Source organism: Bufo gargarizans, chromosome 10, assembly GCF_014858855.1.
Source record: "Bufo gargarizans isolate SCDJY-AF-19 chromosome 10, ASM1485885v1, whole genome shotgun sequence".
Taxonomy (NCBI): Eukaryota; Metazoa; Chordata; class Amphibia; order Anura; family Bufonidae; genus Bufo; species Bufo gargarizans.
Window position 1 is genome coordinate 114,725,942 of NC_058089.1, and position 16,772 is coordinate 114,742,713.

Consider the following 16,772-nt stretch of genomic DNA (forward strand, 5'->3'; position numbering starts at 1 on the left):
TTCTTTCTGGTTGTAATACACATTGGACCATTGCTTCCACTCCAGAGTAAATGGCTTCACCGTCCATGCACACTTCCTCATCTATGCAAGAGATCAATAAGCTGAATATACTTTAATACATAGCAAAGGCTAAAATATAGGAGCATTAAACGACGACTCCCAGCTAATATATAATCCTGCAGAGGTCCCCTTTTTCCAGTTACTCGCAGGGCAATCTTTCAGTTTTATCTGATTTTTACATTACTTTTTTTTTCCAGCAGCCATTACACTTTTATGGTTAAACTGAGGAAATTAGATAAATACGCTTCAAACAATCAAATAAAAATAAATATATAGATATTATTTTCCTGTTAAGTGCATCTAGGTCATTCCAGATTATTGCACTTTGAATATCATGATGCAGTGTGGAGATAGAAATAAGATGGGAATTAATAGGAGGCCAAAAAGGGTGACAAATTAGCTGAGAAATGGGTATTTGGAAAAAAATATATAAGGAACCCCTTGTAAAGCGAGGGCTTGCGATGTTGATGTTCGGTAACGTACCTTGTATTTTTGTAGCTCAGCTCAATGTGATATTATTATTTTTTTTCAGTTCGTTCCCACAGTGTCGGGAATAGATACTTATGTAGCAGGTGACCAATAAAGAATAATGTGTTCTCGTCTGCCACTACCTTATTTAAATGAAGACACAGGATGAATAATTTATTGCAATTTATTATGTACACGGCATGTCCTCATTGGCTTCTGACTATATGTGAAATAGGCTGTTAGGGGTTTGTTGAGACACCTGCCTTGGAGGACCCATCTCGCATGATAGACAATTTATTATTTCAGGGAGGGGGGCGCAATATGCATGGCTTGATTGTAATTATATCATTTAAATATTTTATTAGAGACAACAAATATGATTAATTCTTAATAGAAAAAGCACATAAGTCAGGTGTATCTTCCTGGCAATTAAATCACAGTTAAAAAACATTTATCTTTTATCCGCATAATAATCTGCTGATTCCACATGGATTTAGTTTTATTTTCATGCTGAATGATGATATCCCGGCCTATTTTCTTAATTTTTTTTTATTTTTTGCTGAGCGCAGATAAAACACGTGTTACTCTCGTAATAATGTAATAAAATTAATTAGCAAATAATTGGAAAATGGTCGCTTACAGAGTCCACTTTATTATTCAGCCTATGGCTCTTTAGCCACATTAAAACTACAAGAACCAGCATACCTCTGGGAGCTAGGGAGCCATCGTGGAGCTGCAGCTGGCTATCTATAGTCACTATAGTGTGAAGGAATGCTCTTAGGGCAGGTGAGTGTTACAGTATCTTAGTTTTTTCTCCCTTTTTTTCTGTTTAGTGCAGTCTGTTCTCCCAAGGCATTGAGCTATGGACCCACTGGGAAGGATTCACAGTACAGTCAGGTAATTAAGCAGTGCTTTCTTGCGATATAATGCTTCCATTAGCGATCAGCAATCGATATCATTAGCGTATTACAGACTAGTTGCTAAGTTTACACAAAAGTAAAGCTGCCAATTAAGCCGTTTAATTATGCCTCTGTGTTCTGCATCATCAGTACTGAGATAGCTCGGTGTCTGACTCCCCCACCCTCACATTTGGACGATAATTTGAGAGGATGGACATCAAACACCCAGATTGCTGCGCTCATAACGCTATGGTAGTGTTACTGGGTATTAATTGCATCTAAATCTTTCACTTTTTAAAATGACCAGTCATGGATGATTGATAAAAGCATTAACCCTTCCGTTTGCATGGTACGTGCAGCTGAATTCACAAGGAATTTGTAAAATTTTATGCGGAAGTAAAAAAGTATTAATATTCCCTCATCCAAACCAAAGGGTAAATCTTGAATATTCTCACTATATAACAAGTCTCTTTGCTTATTAGATAGACTAAAAAGTCTTGCAAATGTTGTAGTGGTGTGCATATTAAATCTAGTCTAGGATACAGACGGAGGGGATGGTACCAAGAATACTTCTTTAATACGTGCAGCATTCTGGATCTACTTTGTAGAATTAATTTTCTTCCCATTAGAGTTTTGCTTAAAGATCTGATGCAATTATAAGGACGCTTTGATCTTGAGCGACCTTGAAAGTATTTTTTTTTTTTTATAAGGATGCCCTTAATATAGCTAGCCATGGTTGTGACGATTCCCCCCCCCCCCCCCCCGCATAGGTACAGCATTCTTGACTTACTGTAGAAGCACCTGTGCTGCTATATTAGCTGTTATTTTCCCCTTAGAAAGTCCTCCTTATTGTTTGTCTGCATTGCCCCACGTGAGAAATCCTCTGCTGATTGTTGTCTATTCCTATAACTACCTGCGACCGAGAGAAAGATATATAATATCCAATGCATCTTTCCAAATGAGCTAACAGATTTCAGAAGCAGTGGTCACTCGCCGTATTGGCCAACAATAAATAAACAAATAAAAAATTGTATGAAATTTGAAATGAAATTCAAAATTTGTGAACACGGTAGAAAAATATCATGCTAGGGAAATGGTTAGACTAACACCTATCTACAAAGCAATGCTCCAGGTTTGAGCAGCACATGGCCTTCCTGTGCTTATACGAGTATGCTAGTTCCAAGTAGCTGGTACTTGTAGTTCTACATTAGCTTGCAGGCGTCTACCGATACAGTCACTGCTTCTTTTTCCCCGCAGTGGTTACATGACAAACTTTACAAGAAGTTTTTGAAGCCAGAATTGACTCTGCCGCCCATTCACACTGTTCAGCAGGGTTCACGATATGTCGAAATTGGAGAATTTACAGACTGCATCTGGATTGTTACAAAATGAAGAGGGGGGGAAAAACTCCAGAGCGAATTAACTAAACAAACTTTGCTGCTGTGCAAATTTTTACTTAGCAAAACAATTTACATTCATGCGAGACTTAGCCAGGACTTAAACCCTTTGTATAATATGAATTTAAGAGGCTGGAGGGAGACACTTAGGAGCGCGCTGTTCTGCTCCTTTTAATTTGATTTTTTTTTTCTAGCGACAAGAATAGGTATGTCCGTGTACCTACATAGACATATACACACTCACGCTGGTGCATGTGTAATTAACAGTAAGAAAACTTACAAGGTATACGCACGGATGTAACCGCGACGGTTTAGCCACTTGCCAAAATAAACATGTTGTGAACAGCAGATGAGAAAGTTTTAATTACATGGAAATATCCCTTATTTAGATGCAGAAAAGAGATCATAATATTTAGTGCCTGCTGAGAAATGAGAAGATATCACCGTAAAATATCCAACTAATGGTTGAGCATACCTTGCTGGAAATAACTGGCCACAGACTGAAAGAAGAAATGGCTGAATGTATTAAAATTAAACATATGAAGTTTGGTTGGCTCTGAATTTTCGATATGCTTACTTCGCGCAGAAAACTGGTCATTCAGTAGCCATGATCTCTTATATATTTGTAAGCTGGTACTGGGGGTACGTGTGCCCCATAGCATGGCCCAAAATGTGCCAGGCTACCATGGCTTTAACAATTCATAAATGGTGCAGAAAAGATTTTATGTCGCCTGCCAGATCCCTCTACATACATGGACAGATAGAGGTCACCTTGCCGTGGTAGATGGGTAGAAATCATTTTGATTAAAATATATTTGCCTCATATTCATTTATATAGTGATTATGGCCTTAGTTCATATTAAAATCTAAAAACCGTCATGGCGGTGAATTTGCATTTCCCAGGGCTGTGACGATCGCTACATAATAGTGACGCAGACTTTAAAATATTGATCTCCTTTGGGTAGTACCAGTATCAGAATGGCTCCTGGCACCCACACCAATCAGCAGTTTGAAGCGGTAGTGGTGCTTGTGCGAGTGCAGATCCCGCTTCAAAATTACCTGCGCGTCACCTCGCTTATAGAGGCGGCGCAGTGCAATTACAACTGCTCTTCCAGAATGGTCCAAGCACTTATAATTACACTGCGCTGCCTCTATAAGCGAGATGAAGCGGGAGCCCGAGCAGCTGATCGACAGGGTGGGTGCCAGGGCCAGGAGTTGGACTCCCGCCGATCTGATATTGATGACTTATCTAGAGGATAGCTCATCAATATTTTACTCCTTGAAGTGATGTTCCCATGCGGAATATTTGTTGCAGAAATTTCTGTAACTGTCCCATCTGAATGAGATTTGCAGAAAGCCATACACATACTGCGGATATAACCCCGTTCAGGTATATGGGGCAGATTTTGAGTTGCAGAAATATTGCTTTCTGTGAAGGTAGCTTATTGTATTGGTTGGACCAGCTCAGGTTGTGCAGTTTTCTAATTAGCTTCCCAAAATACAGCGTATATATGATCCTCTGCCTACCATAAAACCGGGAGCATGCGCTATGAAAGGTTTATAGCAAATGGTCAAAATAAAATATAAAACAAATGAATACAAAACCTATGTAAATGGCTATAAACATATAAAAAGCAAAGACATGCAAAACCTGAGTCTCAGAACGGCCATAAAACTACTTCACATTCCATAAGACACATGATAATGTGTGTACTGCGCCCAAATTTCTCCTCTTCATGTGATCCCAGAACATAGAACTTTAAAAAGGAGGCGGAATCTGAGCTATTGCTAATGAATCTGCTCATTAACCTGCAGACTGATGAGCTCTTAATATCTGATATGTTTTGGGATACAAAAGCAGGCCTGTGACATTATAGATGGGGGTCTTATATATTGGATATTTGCATGGAAAAGGGGATTTTACAAATACGTCATATAATCTTTTAATCACATAATCAAATTTTTTATATGACCTTGGACATATGCTCACAATTACTTTCAATTATTCAGGAGCATTTCTATATAACAAATAATCATGCTTAGGTCATCAAGGTCAATTAATGATCTATTATCAGAAGTCTTTCCTACATTAATGACAAGTGGTGCAGTTTTTGTATGAACACCTTTTGTATAGTGAGTGCGTCCCTCCTTGTGTCAGTAAATCAGGCGGATGGGAGTTTGCACGGTCCTTACATACGCTGCGTCTGTCTATAGTGAAATTGCAATTAGGAGTCTCAATAAAGAGGCCACTATTGACCGGACGTTGCCTTCTCCTGCTTCTCCTGGCACTTTTCAGTCTGGAAGTTTACATTTCAGATCATTATAATACAACCTCATCAGAATACTCCTATTTACTGCTATCTCAAACCTATGTGTGTCCTGCAGTGTCAGTGAGCACAGCTGAGGACTGTGGACAGCGCTGCACAATATTCCAGAACTGTGTTTGCAATGCACAGTAAATACATATGTTATGTGGACAGCATGGCAGCAGAGGATAAAAAGTCCAAAAATTACATCTATGAATGCACATTTTCAATAGTGTTAATGACTTTAAAAAAGAGCATGATTGGAAACGTCATCATACTGATAGTCATATATTGTATCTGCCACTTAATATGTACGTATTGTGTATTGTCATAATGCAACTATTTATCTATCGCATATCTATCATCTCATATCTCTCTTATATCTATCTATCATCTCATATCTCTCTTATATCTATCTATCCTCTCATATCTCTCTTATATCTATCATCTCATATGTATCTTATATCTATCTATAATTCATCTATCATCTCATATTTATCTATCGCATATCTATCTTCTCATATCTATCTATAACGTATCTATCTCTCTCATATCTAATATCTATCTCTATCCGTCTATCTCATATCTTTGTCTATCTTTCATATCAATAGAATTAGCAGTTTCAAAATTGTTTTATTAAACGTCTTGATGATAACATGTTTGATTGCTAACACCAAGGAGCATATAGAAGTTAACTGATATATAGATTGATATATAAGAGTGGATATATAAGAAGGCTAAGGTTCACGCAGTGAAGGTTAGCCTCAGATCCTTATGTATTTTTTCCGGGGTTTTTTCTGATAGTAATGGGAACTTTGCTGGTTAAAGTTTCTACAGAGATACATTAATAAGAACGTTCCTGCCCCTACTCCCTTCTGTATTGTACATTGGAGACCTCTACCTACAATTGTAATTTGCGTAGGTTATCATTCCACATAAAAGGAGGTTTATTAAATATTAGAGGCACCTTAGTACAGCGGAGAGAATAGCATCATTTTGCTGCAGCTAATAGAATAGAGTGGTAAGAAGTTGTACTCATCCTCACATGTCTGTGCACAATACAGAATGCATAGAAATGTAGAAATTAGCTGCACGTTCTCGTGTTATAATGATGCAAAACAAAATGACAATGAGTCAGTGCTTCTATTCTAACAGTTAGGTACAGGGGGTGGGTGGGAGACGTCTACCAAGATCTGTCATTTTTACCAGGAAAGATGTATATAATTAATGATAAGACTGATTCTACATGTTCTGCACCTGCAACAATTATGTTCAGTATCTGAAGGGAAAGAACTTACAAAGAGTCTATAGATTACCTTTAATACACGTAGAAGCTGAGCTAGTATTCAGGCATACAGTGAGGTCCAGCAACTAGAATGCCTCCACTGTGTGAGCTGCTAGTTATCTCTCTATACAATTATTTCCTCCCTGCCCCATCAAACATGCTGCCACCGTCCTGGTCCCACGTCATCTTCCTAATTATTTGGTGAGACACTCTCTGCAGGAGTTGTGTGGAGATTTTCTGTTCACAATTTTAGATTTTAAAAGGAGTTTCTTTCCTTGTGTAGTCTTTAATTACATATATATATATATATATATATATATATATATATATATACACACACACCGTACATATATAGATAAAATTCTAGTAATATATTTTGCTATCATATAAGCTGGACTTGATTTTTACATGAAGCTTTAGAATTTTCTTTTGTGTTGATGAAATTCTCCACAAATCTAGGGAAAAATAGCTGATAATATTAAATTATATGGTATTGCCTTCAGTTTATAACGTCACAAAATTGAAACGATAATCTGTTTAAAAGCTATAACGAGAACATTTTCATTTTTTCAGTGTATCTATCTATCTCTTTCTATATCACTATCTGTATGTCTGTCTATATCATTATCTTTCTATATATCTCATATCTGTGTCTGTTTATCCGTCTGTTTTATCGTATCTATCTATCATATCTCATATCTATCTGTCTATATCGTATCTATCATATCTCATATCTATCTGTCTATATCGTATCTATCATATCTACCTCATATCTATCTGTCTATATCGTATCTATCATATCTACCTCATATCTATCTGTCTGTCGTATCTATCTAGTATGTCTTTCTAGCTATCTAATATGGATTATCTATCTAGCTATCTAATATGTACCTGTAGCTTTCTAGAACATATACATACCATATCTATCAGTCCTCCCACTTGCTCTATACATTACATTACACACCCCAATACAAAAAATGTTTCTCAACTTTTTATCTAAAGTATCAAAAGTTTCATGCACACGATTTAAAATGTTCACAACCTGCACATTCACCCACAGACTAATAGAGAATCAATACAGGCAATGCTTTCCTTGTATACTGTTGGAAACACTAGATCTTAACTGTACGTTCCCTGATGGAAAGTAAGATTCTTTTAACCAAACCAAAATAAAATAAAACACGTATGACAAATTTATATTAATCAGCAAAATATTCTGCTATTAAAAATATCAGATAAAATGAAATGGATCTCCTTTCTATAGAAAATAATTATCTTCAGTGTCTCTTACCACCCACCTCTTGACATAGCAGGCTTTAAAGCCTGGATCAGGGCATGCAGGTTACAGGCTTGTGAGATCCCTGTAAATCAGGGGGTGTCCAGGTTCTTGTAGATTAGGCAGCAGATTACAGCAGAAGTGGATGCTTATTGATTTTTCTTTACAATACTTAGGTTAATGTAACATGCTGGAGCAGGAAAAGGGTCCTGTGTGTGTAATGCAGGTGCTGACCTTCCCACCTCTCAAATAAAAAAGATCATCCAAATAAATGGATGATTATTAATCCAATCAATAGTAGCCACCCTCTCCACCCCCTCCACACCAGGCACATATGGTCCTTATTGTCATCATCATCATCGTAAAAGGTATGTTATTTACTTAGGCTATTGTCAGTATGATCCAGAGGCAGCTGGACCTATGTATGTGGAACAGAATGATAACATGGAAAGTAAACATGGAAATTACAGGTAACGTGCAGGTTTACACAGGGTTATAAAGGCTGTGACCCAATGGGAGGTAAAATTTAGTTGTGAAACTTTAAAGAACTAGTTTAGATGTGAAGAAGCTGAGTGTCCCGTAAAGCTATATGCATGGCTGGCAATGGAATCGGCTGCTTCACGCCATCATTTTCTTAGCATTATTGCTTTTATTATTAACCATTATGACATCATTGATTACTCTAGAAATCTATGGACATCTGCTTTTCATTATACTAGAAAGTGAGACAAACTAGTGATAGGCTGCAGACTTCTTGGAACAAAATGGTCATATCTAATACCGAAATGCACTAATAATAATTCATATGCATTTGCAACCTGATCCATGCAGCTTGTTGCTATTGCAAAGCTATGCACAGTGCTTTAGGCAGTGCACAGCAAAAGAATAAAATGCAATGATTTTGCTTAGGGGCAGTGAAGCATTTTGTGCAATAAATGTAGCAATTGCAATTCTATGGAATATGGAGGTGGGTGTGTGGGGTAATAGGAAGTTAATAGGAGAGTAAATCCAGGTTAGTTGGCAGCATGCAAGCAGAAGCAGCAGCAGCAGCGTGCAGGCAGAGAGAGCCCCCTTGGCTGAGCTGTGGGGCTGTGCAGGGTCCCACATTGAATGGCAGCCTGTGTGTGTGTGATGTGTTGTGCTTTCAGAGTGCAGCAGTGTGACACTGATGGATGAGCCAATGGTTAGACGGACAGATGTTAGGGCGGATCTAAGACTATGCAATGCCAAACCAGCAGATAGAACAGAGAGAGAGAGGGAGGGAGGCAAGAAGGAGGTTAGGCAGCAAAAATCCCGATTCCTTGAAAATCACCTAATCCTGACAGACGACACACTGGATGTGGAAAGCATTTACCTCTCTGCAGATCACACCCCGGCTCCTCTGATCACCCCTCCATACCAGCACCCCAGACCCTTGGCATTCAGCAGCATCATCTTACCAACTCACCATCCTCTTCTGTGACTGCTATTTGTTATTTTATTTTTTCATTTTGCTTTAAAATCCCCAATTTCCAGCGCATTTCAGGAAAAAGAGCTGCAATATATATTTTTTGGGGCATCAGTCAAGATCAAGAGAATAGCTGAGAAAAAAAGAAAGAACTTCAAAGTCCTGAGAACAGCAAGTTGGTGGGGAAAGCAGTCTTCTTCTTGTTGTTGTGCCTGTGAATGCAGCATGTGAAGAAGAAACATCTGCAGAGAGAGAAGGAGGCATTTGGAAATATCCCAGGTCCTGAAGGATGGGGGCAGTAGGAGATTTTTTGATCTTGTAAGCTCATCCTCTCTCTCTGTGCTTTTTTTTTTCTTCCCTCCTCTCTCTTCCCTGTAAACTGAAAGTAAAGGGCACAGAGCTGCTGGAGAGAGTGCACAAGGCGCATGGGACTTGGAGTGAAGCCTGTAATTTGCTGTTGCTGTCATGAAATATCTATTAGCCACACAAAGGGGGGAAAAAATTGCAATTGGCAGCCAAGAAGGTGTTTGGCAATAGCTTGCAATCCAAGCCCAGAAAAGCATTGAGACAGTGTTAGGAAAGAGTCCATCCCTCTCTGATTCAGGAACAGGATTCCAGCCAGGAATGCGTAATCGAGCTCACTGCGCATCGATCGTCTGTACTTCTGCCTGGGGGTTCCCTTCTTGTGAACTTGGATTCGAGTAATCCGCAGCTCCCACATAAGAGTGTCATCTGATCCCGGACATCAAAGTAATCCGCTCTAAAGGGCGTTGCAAGATCCGGCTCATAAACTAAAGTGATCTGATGTTCCAGTTGCTGGACGAGGCTGTCTTTGATTACTGTGGCCCCAAGTAAAACGCGGTGTGTGCACACACTGATAGAAAAGACACACAACAACAAAAAGAACAGAGAATCTAATTTTGTTTCTTGCCGATCAATCTTGATGCACACCAGAAAGAAACTTGTAGGGCTTCCCTTGAAACTCCACATCCCTTTCTCTGAGCCATTTTGGGATTGCATCAGGAAGCAGGAGGGTGCTGGCTGTCAATCATGCGCTGATCGGTGTACGTGGAGAGACATCGCCGGTCGCTTGGCCCAAGAACAATAGCACTTTTTTTTTGTAAGTAAATTCATTTCCCAGTGTTATTTTTTTTCTATATCAAAAATTGTAGAGCCTGGAGATGCTTGATTCTTCCTGCTATTGTTAAGGACTTGAATAGAGAAAGTTTTCTAGATGTCCCTGTGTGGCAAAACCCCCTCTTTGTAAATCTGTGCTGATGCTGATAGTCATGCATGCTTTATGCTGGCAGACCCACAAAGTGAGGGTATTCAGGGGTCAGCGTGATGTAGTTGTAGCAGAGGGGGTGAAGAGTCTGCATGTGGTCTGGGCTCTTGGCAATAGCACATAGTTTAGGATAAGGCCTCTAGCATCATGCTGTGTTCTGGAAGTGGCCTGAACTTAACTCCATGGGAAAAAAAAAAAAAGGTAAGGCGTGTCTGTTATGGGAAAGTGCTGCAAGTCTCATAGGATGTGGTGGCTGTAGAGTGCTGGGAGTCGGGCAGAGGACAGGGGAGGGTGTTGGGGCTGTGACATAGAAAATCCCAGAACCTAGGTATCATCCAGTACAGTCACCGCTATCATGGCTATAAAAAGGGTAGCACTACCTGTATATTGTGAGCATGCCCCCAGGCTCATAGCAGTGGAGGTGGGCTTGCACATCAATCATCCTACCCACAGTCTGCTAATAAGTGACTCCCAGTTGGGATCCAGTGACCCTGGGGTTGTTGTCTGTAGGACACTGAGGTTTTGCTGTACCTTTTCCCATGATAGGGACTGACACAGCGTTAAAGGGGGCAGCACAGCCCTGCCAGGAAGTGTCTTATCTGCAGGCTCTGGGCATGTGCATGTCAGCACCAATAGCTGATATGTGTGCCATGCATCTGGTGTCCCTCTGGCACCTAAGCAGTTAATGAGCCCGAGCCGGATGTGTGTATTATATACTTAGTCAGACACTGCCTCTTTGTAGCAGCACCAGATAAGAGTTAAGGTGACAGCAACCAGTCCATCTGTCTGTGCAGGCTCTGCTTCTTACAATATGGGGTATAAACAGTTAATCTGACAGCTACACTGTGCATGTGAGACATTCTTGTCAGCAGAGCATGCACTTCAATTGGCAGGCTGTATATCTGTAGTTATTGGTGATCCGGGTAAGGGCCAACCACCACTGCGTGCCCCCTTGTAACGTTTAGGTGCAAAGTCACCATATGTATGTTTAGACAGTGTGAATATAGGTGAATCCTGTAATATCTTGTCATAAGAGATTGCACTTTAAATGGCAGGCCATGGGCAGAAAGGCTATTGAAGTATTAAAGTAGCAGCTGCCCCCAACACTGCATGCAACCAAGAAATTACCGAGAGCCCTGTATCTGCAGATTGATGTGGCCAGTCAGTGTGACTTTATATATACATATATATCCATGTATTGCCATGTTTACGGACAGTGACTGCCCCTCTATAACTGCGTCCTGCTTGTAATACTCTTTATTTGCATGCCTTTTGGTGCAGCTATAGTTAAATATTAAGCACTGATGCTACACTTTATATGGCAGGATATATGCATTATATATACTGTACATACCTTTCTATAAATCCCAAGACTGCATGATCCTAGTCACACAGAAATCCTGTCGGAGAGCATGCACTTTCCCTGGCAGTCCATGTGCATTGTGTGTAATCATTGTGTGCAGGGACAGCAGTCTCAGCATGAGTTAAGTGACAGCCTCCCATTAGCTGCACACTCCCTGGAACGCTCTAGACAGCGTATGTTTCTGCTCTTGGTCGCTGTGCACACATGGTTAAATGCCAGTCACTGCATACTGTGTGTATGTGACAGCGGCGCTGCTCCCCCCAGGAAGGAGTTAAAGTGACAGCCCCTGTGGGTGCTGATGTCTCTCAGAGAGGAGCTTTCCCCTCTCACACTAGTTTGAGTGACGCGCTCAGCTCTCCCTCTATCAGCCTGTGCCTGTTGCAGAGACTGGAGCCACCGACTGAGGATCAGGCTGGAAGCCTCCAGTGCCCCCCATGCCCTGAATGTGCCCCCCACCCTCACTCAGCTGCCGCCTGGGGGCCACAATCCCTGCGCAGATTCTATTTTTATATCTATTTTCTCTGTTGTTTTCTTGCAAACTTGCGCTGTACAGGCAGCCGGGGCTGTGGTGTCGGTGCATGCAACCTTCAAGAAGTGGATCCCATCACAGGAGGATTTGTGGGGCCCCAAGAACTCTTCCTGCCTCCCCCCTAGAGCCAGCAGAGCCCAGGCAGGCGAACTGATCAGCAGCATGCCGAGGAGAAAGCAGCAAGCGCCCAGGAGAGCTGCAGGTAGGTTCTAAGTCCTTTATTGTATGCACGTTGCTACATTGTTCCTAATTACTCCCCATTAACCCCCTTTGCCCCCCCCCCACCACCCTACACCTATCCTGCATAGAACGACTGGCACCTGCATTATTATTTTATACATTATGTATTTCTTTTGTAACATTAGAGACGATTCTGCAACTATTGGGGTGATCCGGGGGGTGTCCTGCATGAAATGTTCTGACTGAGAAAGTTGAGGGAACAAGGGGTTACTGTACACCCGCTCCCCCGTCTTCCCACCCGCCCCCCTCCTGGGGATTGTAGTCTTTTTTTTTTTTTTTACCCCTTTCACATTTAGCACTCATTTGATTCATTTTGTGAACCGGTCTCTCCAAAGTAAATTGTTTCCTGGGGCGGTCAGGGCATGTTTGTTTAGAGGAGGCGCTTGGGATGGGATGGATTTAAGGTTAGTGGGGTAACAAGGGGGCAGGGAAAGTTCACCCAAGGCTGTAGGAGAGGTGCGACATTGTTCTCCTGGCCACACAGTGCACGCTGAATGATTTACGACTGTAAATACCACGTCCAGATGACTATTTTCGCTTTTGTTGCTTTTATGAAACTGAACAGGAATTAAATCACTAAAAGCGCTGAAGATCCGGTTCTGACCCGGCCTACGAGGTGTCCCCTCCCCTTCCCCCTCGTTTGGCATGCTTTATACTTATTTCCCAGTGATGTCTATTAGTTATGTTGAGCCCTTGTTCCCTATGTCAGATCTTATTAGGATTTAGCAATCTCTGTCGGAGACAATTGGGAGGGGGGTAAGAGAGCCAAACATTATTTTGCAATAATGTTCAGTTAGGACATGTGGAGCAGTGGGAAAGGATTTCATTTTATGGACTCTTGCCATCTTTCATGTGACGACTGATTGATTGCCTGTCATCCTCCTCGTCTTTGATCTATTCATCACCAATAAACATCAATAAATCACTTGCCATGGTAACACCAGGCACCGTGACGTCACCGGTGCCATGTCAACTTCCTGCCAGGTTCCGCACCGTGAGCTTGTTACAGGATCCATGTGGTTGCAGACGGTGACCTTCCACATCTGTGGCATTGTGCAGACTTCACTGTATTACTGACTGGGCTGCAGATTGCACCAACTGCCTCCCGTTTAGCCTGGGCCTTGTCACATTTCTCGTTTATGTTTATCTTCATAGGTCTTTGTATTATTCTGTTGTGCTATATTGTATTGTAGTGTTAGATCAGGGGTTATGGAGTACTTTGACAGTGGTTGCAAGGTTGCTGATTGATATTAGAAAGATGGATATGAAACAGATCCATAGATTTATACACATAATCATGAATACGTAGATACATAACAAAAACGACTGCAAACTTTTTGGTGACGTCTAATTATACCCCATAGGCCTGTGAATGGATTGCTACTGTATTTCTATCTTTATGCATACTGTATACCTGCCCGTACAGTATATATATGAGTGTGAGTGTGTCTATATATGTGATATACACCTATACAAGCACACACATGCACATATAGTGGACCCTACGTGCATGCATGTATGTAAATAGATAGACATATAGATCTTGGTATGTTACAGATTGCAGGCTATCTCCTTACTGTACTTGTTACTCTGCCCTATAGATCTGTGTCTGGGATAGTATGGTCATTTTCATTTAACCCCCTGTTTCAGGTGGCACTAAATAACTTTAGAGGCCAGCGTCTTATCTCTGGATACAAGAGGAATATCGTCCTCTGCGGTCGTCACCAATGCGCTGGCCATTGTGCGCATTGTGTATGACATGTAGGAGGAGTTTACTGTAATATCGTGCCCATAATGACATCCATTACAGCACCTCTAATATTACCGTCTTGTACAAGACCTCTGGATTACATAGAAATCATTGTGTCTTTATTTTACATATGGCATTCGAGTAGCAGAAACGTGTATGGCGTGATGGTATCTGTGACGTCTTTCGGCAGCATCTGCTAACATAATACCGTACTGTATTCGGCCATATCTGATCGCCCTGCTCTGAGTTTGTATTGCACGCCGTACACAAATTTATTAGTAAAAATTCGACTTTACTTTTTTTTATTTTTTTTATTTAATTAAATTGCAGGTTAGTTAAGAGGAATAAAAAATATAAAACCTCCGCTGCCCAATTAATAAGAGACTGGAGAATGGTTTTACTCTATCAAAATGACCCGTCAAAACGACTTTGTTTCATATTTGATTTAATTGTCTCTCTCCTGACAAGCACATTCATCAATAGCCTAATGGTCAATCACAGGCTGCCAGGGAGCGCTCTACGGATCTCATAGACTGGTAGTGTCTCTGTTTAATGGACGTGGCTGGGAATGGCCAGATTGTTGCTTATTTAAGCAGGAAATAAAAAAAGGCAGGGGGAGTCAGCTATACTGTTGATTGGAAAATGATAGGAAATAGGTTTAGACTTGTGTGCATATTGTAGACCCAAACAGAAGACAAGGGCATTCTGCAGATGGTTGCAAAAGTCATACTAGTAATGATGTGGATGTTCTCCATGTTGCAGGGTGTCTCCTAATCCCCCGTTACGTGGACGTGCTGCATGATGTCGGGTCCATGGGTCCTTCTGGGTCCTGCAGAGAGTGATGACAAATTGGTTTTGTAATCAGAAAGGGACAATCCCTGGATGGTGACTCTTTGACCCATTCACCCAGCAAACCTTGAGAATACTTGAAAGGGGGAAAAAAATTTCTTCTCTCCCCAAACTGAAAGGTCCACTCAGCCGTAAAAAAAAGAAAAGTTGTTTTGCCAGCTTCATTAGTGTTCACCTAATTAGCTGTAAACCTGATGGATTCCTGACAGCTTTAATGATTGGAAATGACAAGCTCCACGCAGTGTCATCGAGGAGAATTAGGTTTGCAGCTAGTTTGATGTAATCAAGTTGATATTACACAGTCCTGCTTGCCTTTACTTGTGCATTAACTCAATTTGCTGCTGCAGGTGACAAATGGATTTTGGTACCTGGATAATCATTTCTTAGGGATTAGGCCTTTTTAATGGTCTGCGGCAAGGAGAGCAGCACCAGGAGCTGCGGGTAGCCCCAACCTGGCAGACCTTAACTGATAGTTGTAGAGTTCACCCCCTTAACCCAAGCTGTGCCGGCAGATCATGATCAATAATTAATATTCTCGCCTAACTGTATATACAGTAGAATGTCTTCATCTCTGTGTGTCTATTTGTGGACATGTCAGAGATGCAGTTTAACGCTACTTGCAGACGACCGTATGTTTTTTGCGGTCCGCAAAAAAACGGATAATATACGTGGTTTTTTTTTTTCGTTTTTTTTGCTGATCCATTGAAACAATGCCTAAAACGGACAAGAATAGGATATGTTCTATTTTTTGCAGGGCTACAGAACGGACATACTGATGCGGACCGGAACAGACATGGAAATAAACAACGTTCGCGTGCATGTAGCCTAAGCCTGTGGTCTCCATGTTTGTGTGCATAGGTCTTGTCGAGATCCTTTCAATGCCTTAAGATGATCCAGGCCTCCATTCCCTTTCTTTACCTATTATGTTTCACTAGCAGGCACCTCAGGCTGCAATGTCCAGCACCTGCTGTGATTTTGGTGAATTTCCAAAACCCCGTAATTCTTGTAATCTTTTTATTGATTAAGACTCACCTCAGTTCACTTTATACCTCTAAGCCTATTTCAGTCATGTATTACTGTAGTTGTGAAATTTTTACTTTGCCTTCCAGATTTGCACCAAATAAGTCACCGTAAAACTGAGGGTCGCAAGGTTGCGCAGTGCTGCCCTGAAGGCCATTTTGTACTGATGCTGAACGCTACTCTTTCCCAGTCCTTGCACTAAAATCACTCATTTTTTTCATCCCTAGTATAAATTCAGTTACAGTCACCCCCTGCAGCATATCTGCCATACATTTGTTCATTGGGACAGAGATTCCTCCTTAGTAGCAAGCTGACAAAATGATTAGCTATGGCTGTCCTTTGCAAAGAAAAAGGAACAATGCAAAAAAAAAGAGCGAATTTAGGGGAAAAAAAAGAATGGGGGGGGGGGGGGGATTGTGAGCTTGGCTGGAAGGTTCCAGTGATAACCAGAGACAGAAGAAAAAAAAAAAGAAGCACGTTTTGAGAATCAGCTGCCATCTCTCCCATTAGCTTGACAGCTGTCAATTAGTACTTCAGTGTTCGCTCCCAGTTCAGTTTATTGCCTGTCGTTGATGTTGTCATTTGTTCTGTGTTTTGC

General features: G+C 41.1%; 1 protein-coding gene across 2 annotated transcripts in view; it reads left to right on the forward strand.

Annotated features, from left to right (window-relative positions):
- The first annotated feature begins 7,232 nt into the window (after positions 1–7,232).
- Positions 7,233–16,772, forward strand: part of TSHZ3 (teashirt zinc finger homeobox 3) — an 82,673-nt gene continuing 73,133 nt past the window's right edge. The window contains exons 1-2 of one of the 2 annotated variants that reach the window (XM_044269817.1): positions 7,233–10,258; positions 12,340–12,517. In XM_044269817.1, coding sequence (XP_044125752.1) covers positions 12,478–12,517 — 40 coding nt within the window. In that variant the 5' untranslated portion in view covers positions 7,233–10,258; positions 12,340–12,477. Of the gene's footprint in view, positions 10,259–11,815; positions 12,518–16,772 lie in introns of those variants that run through there. The other variant, XM_044269816.1, reaches the window with a different exon arrangement.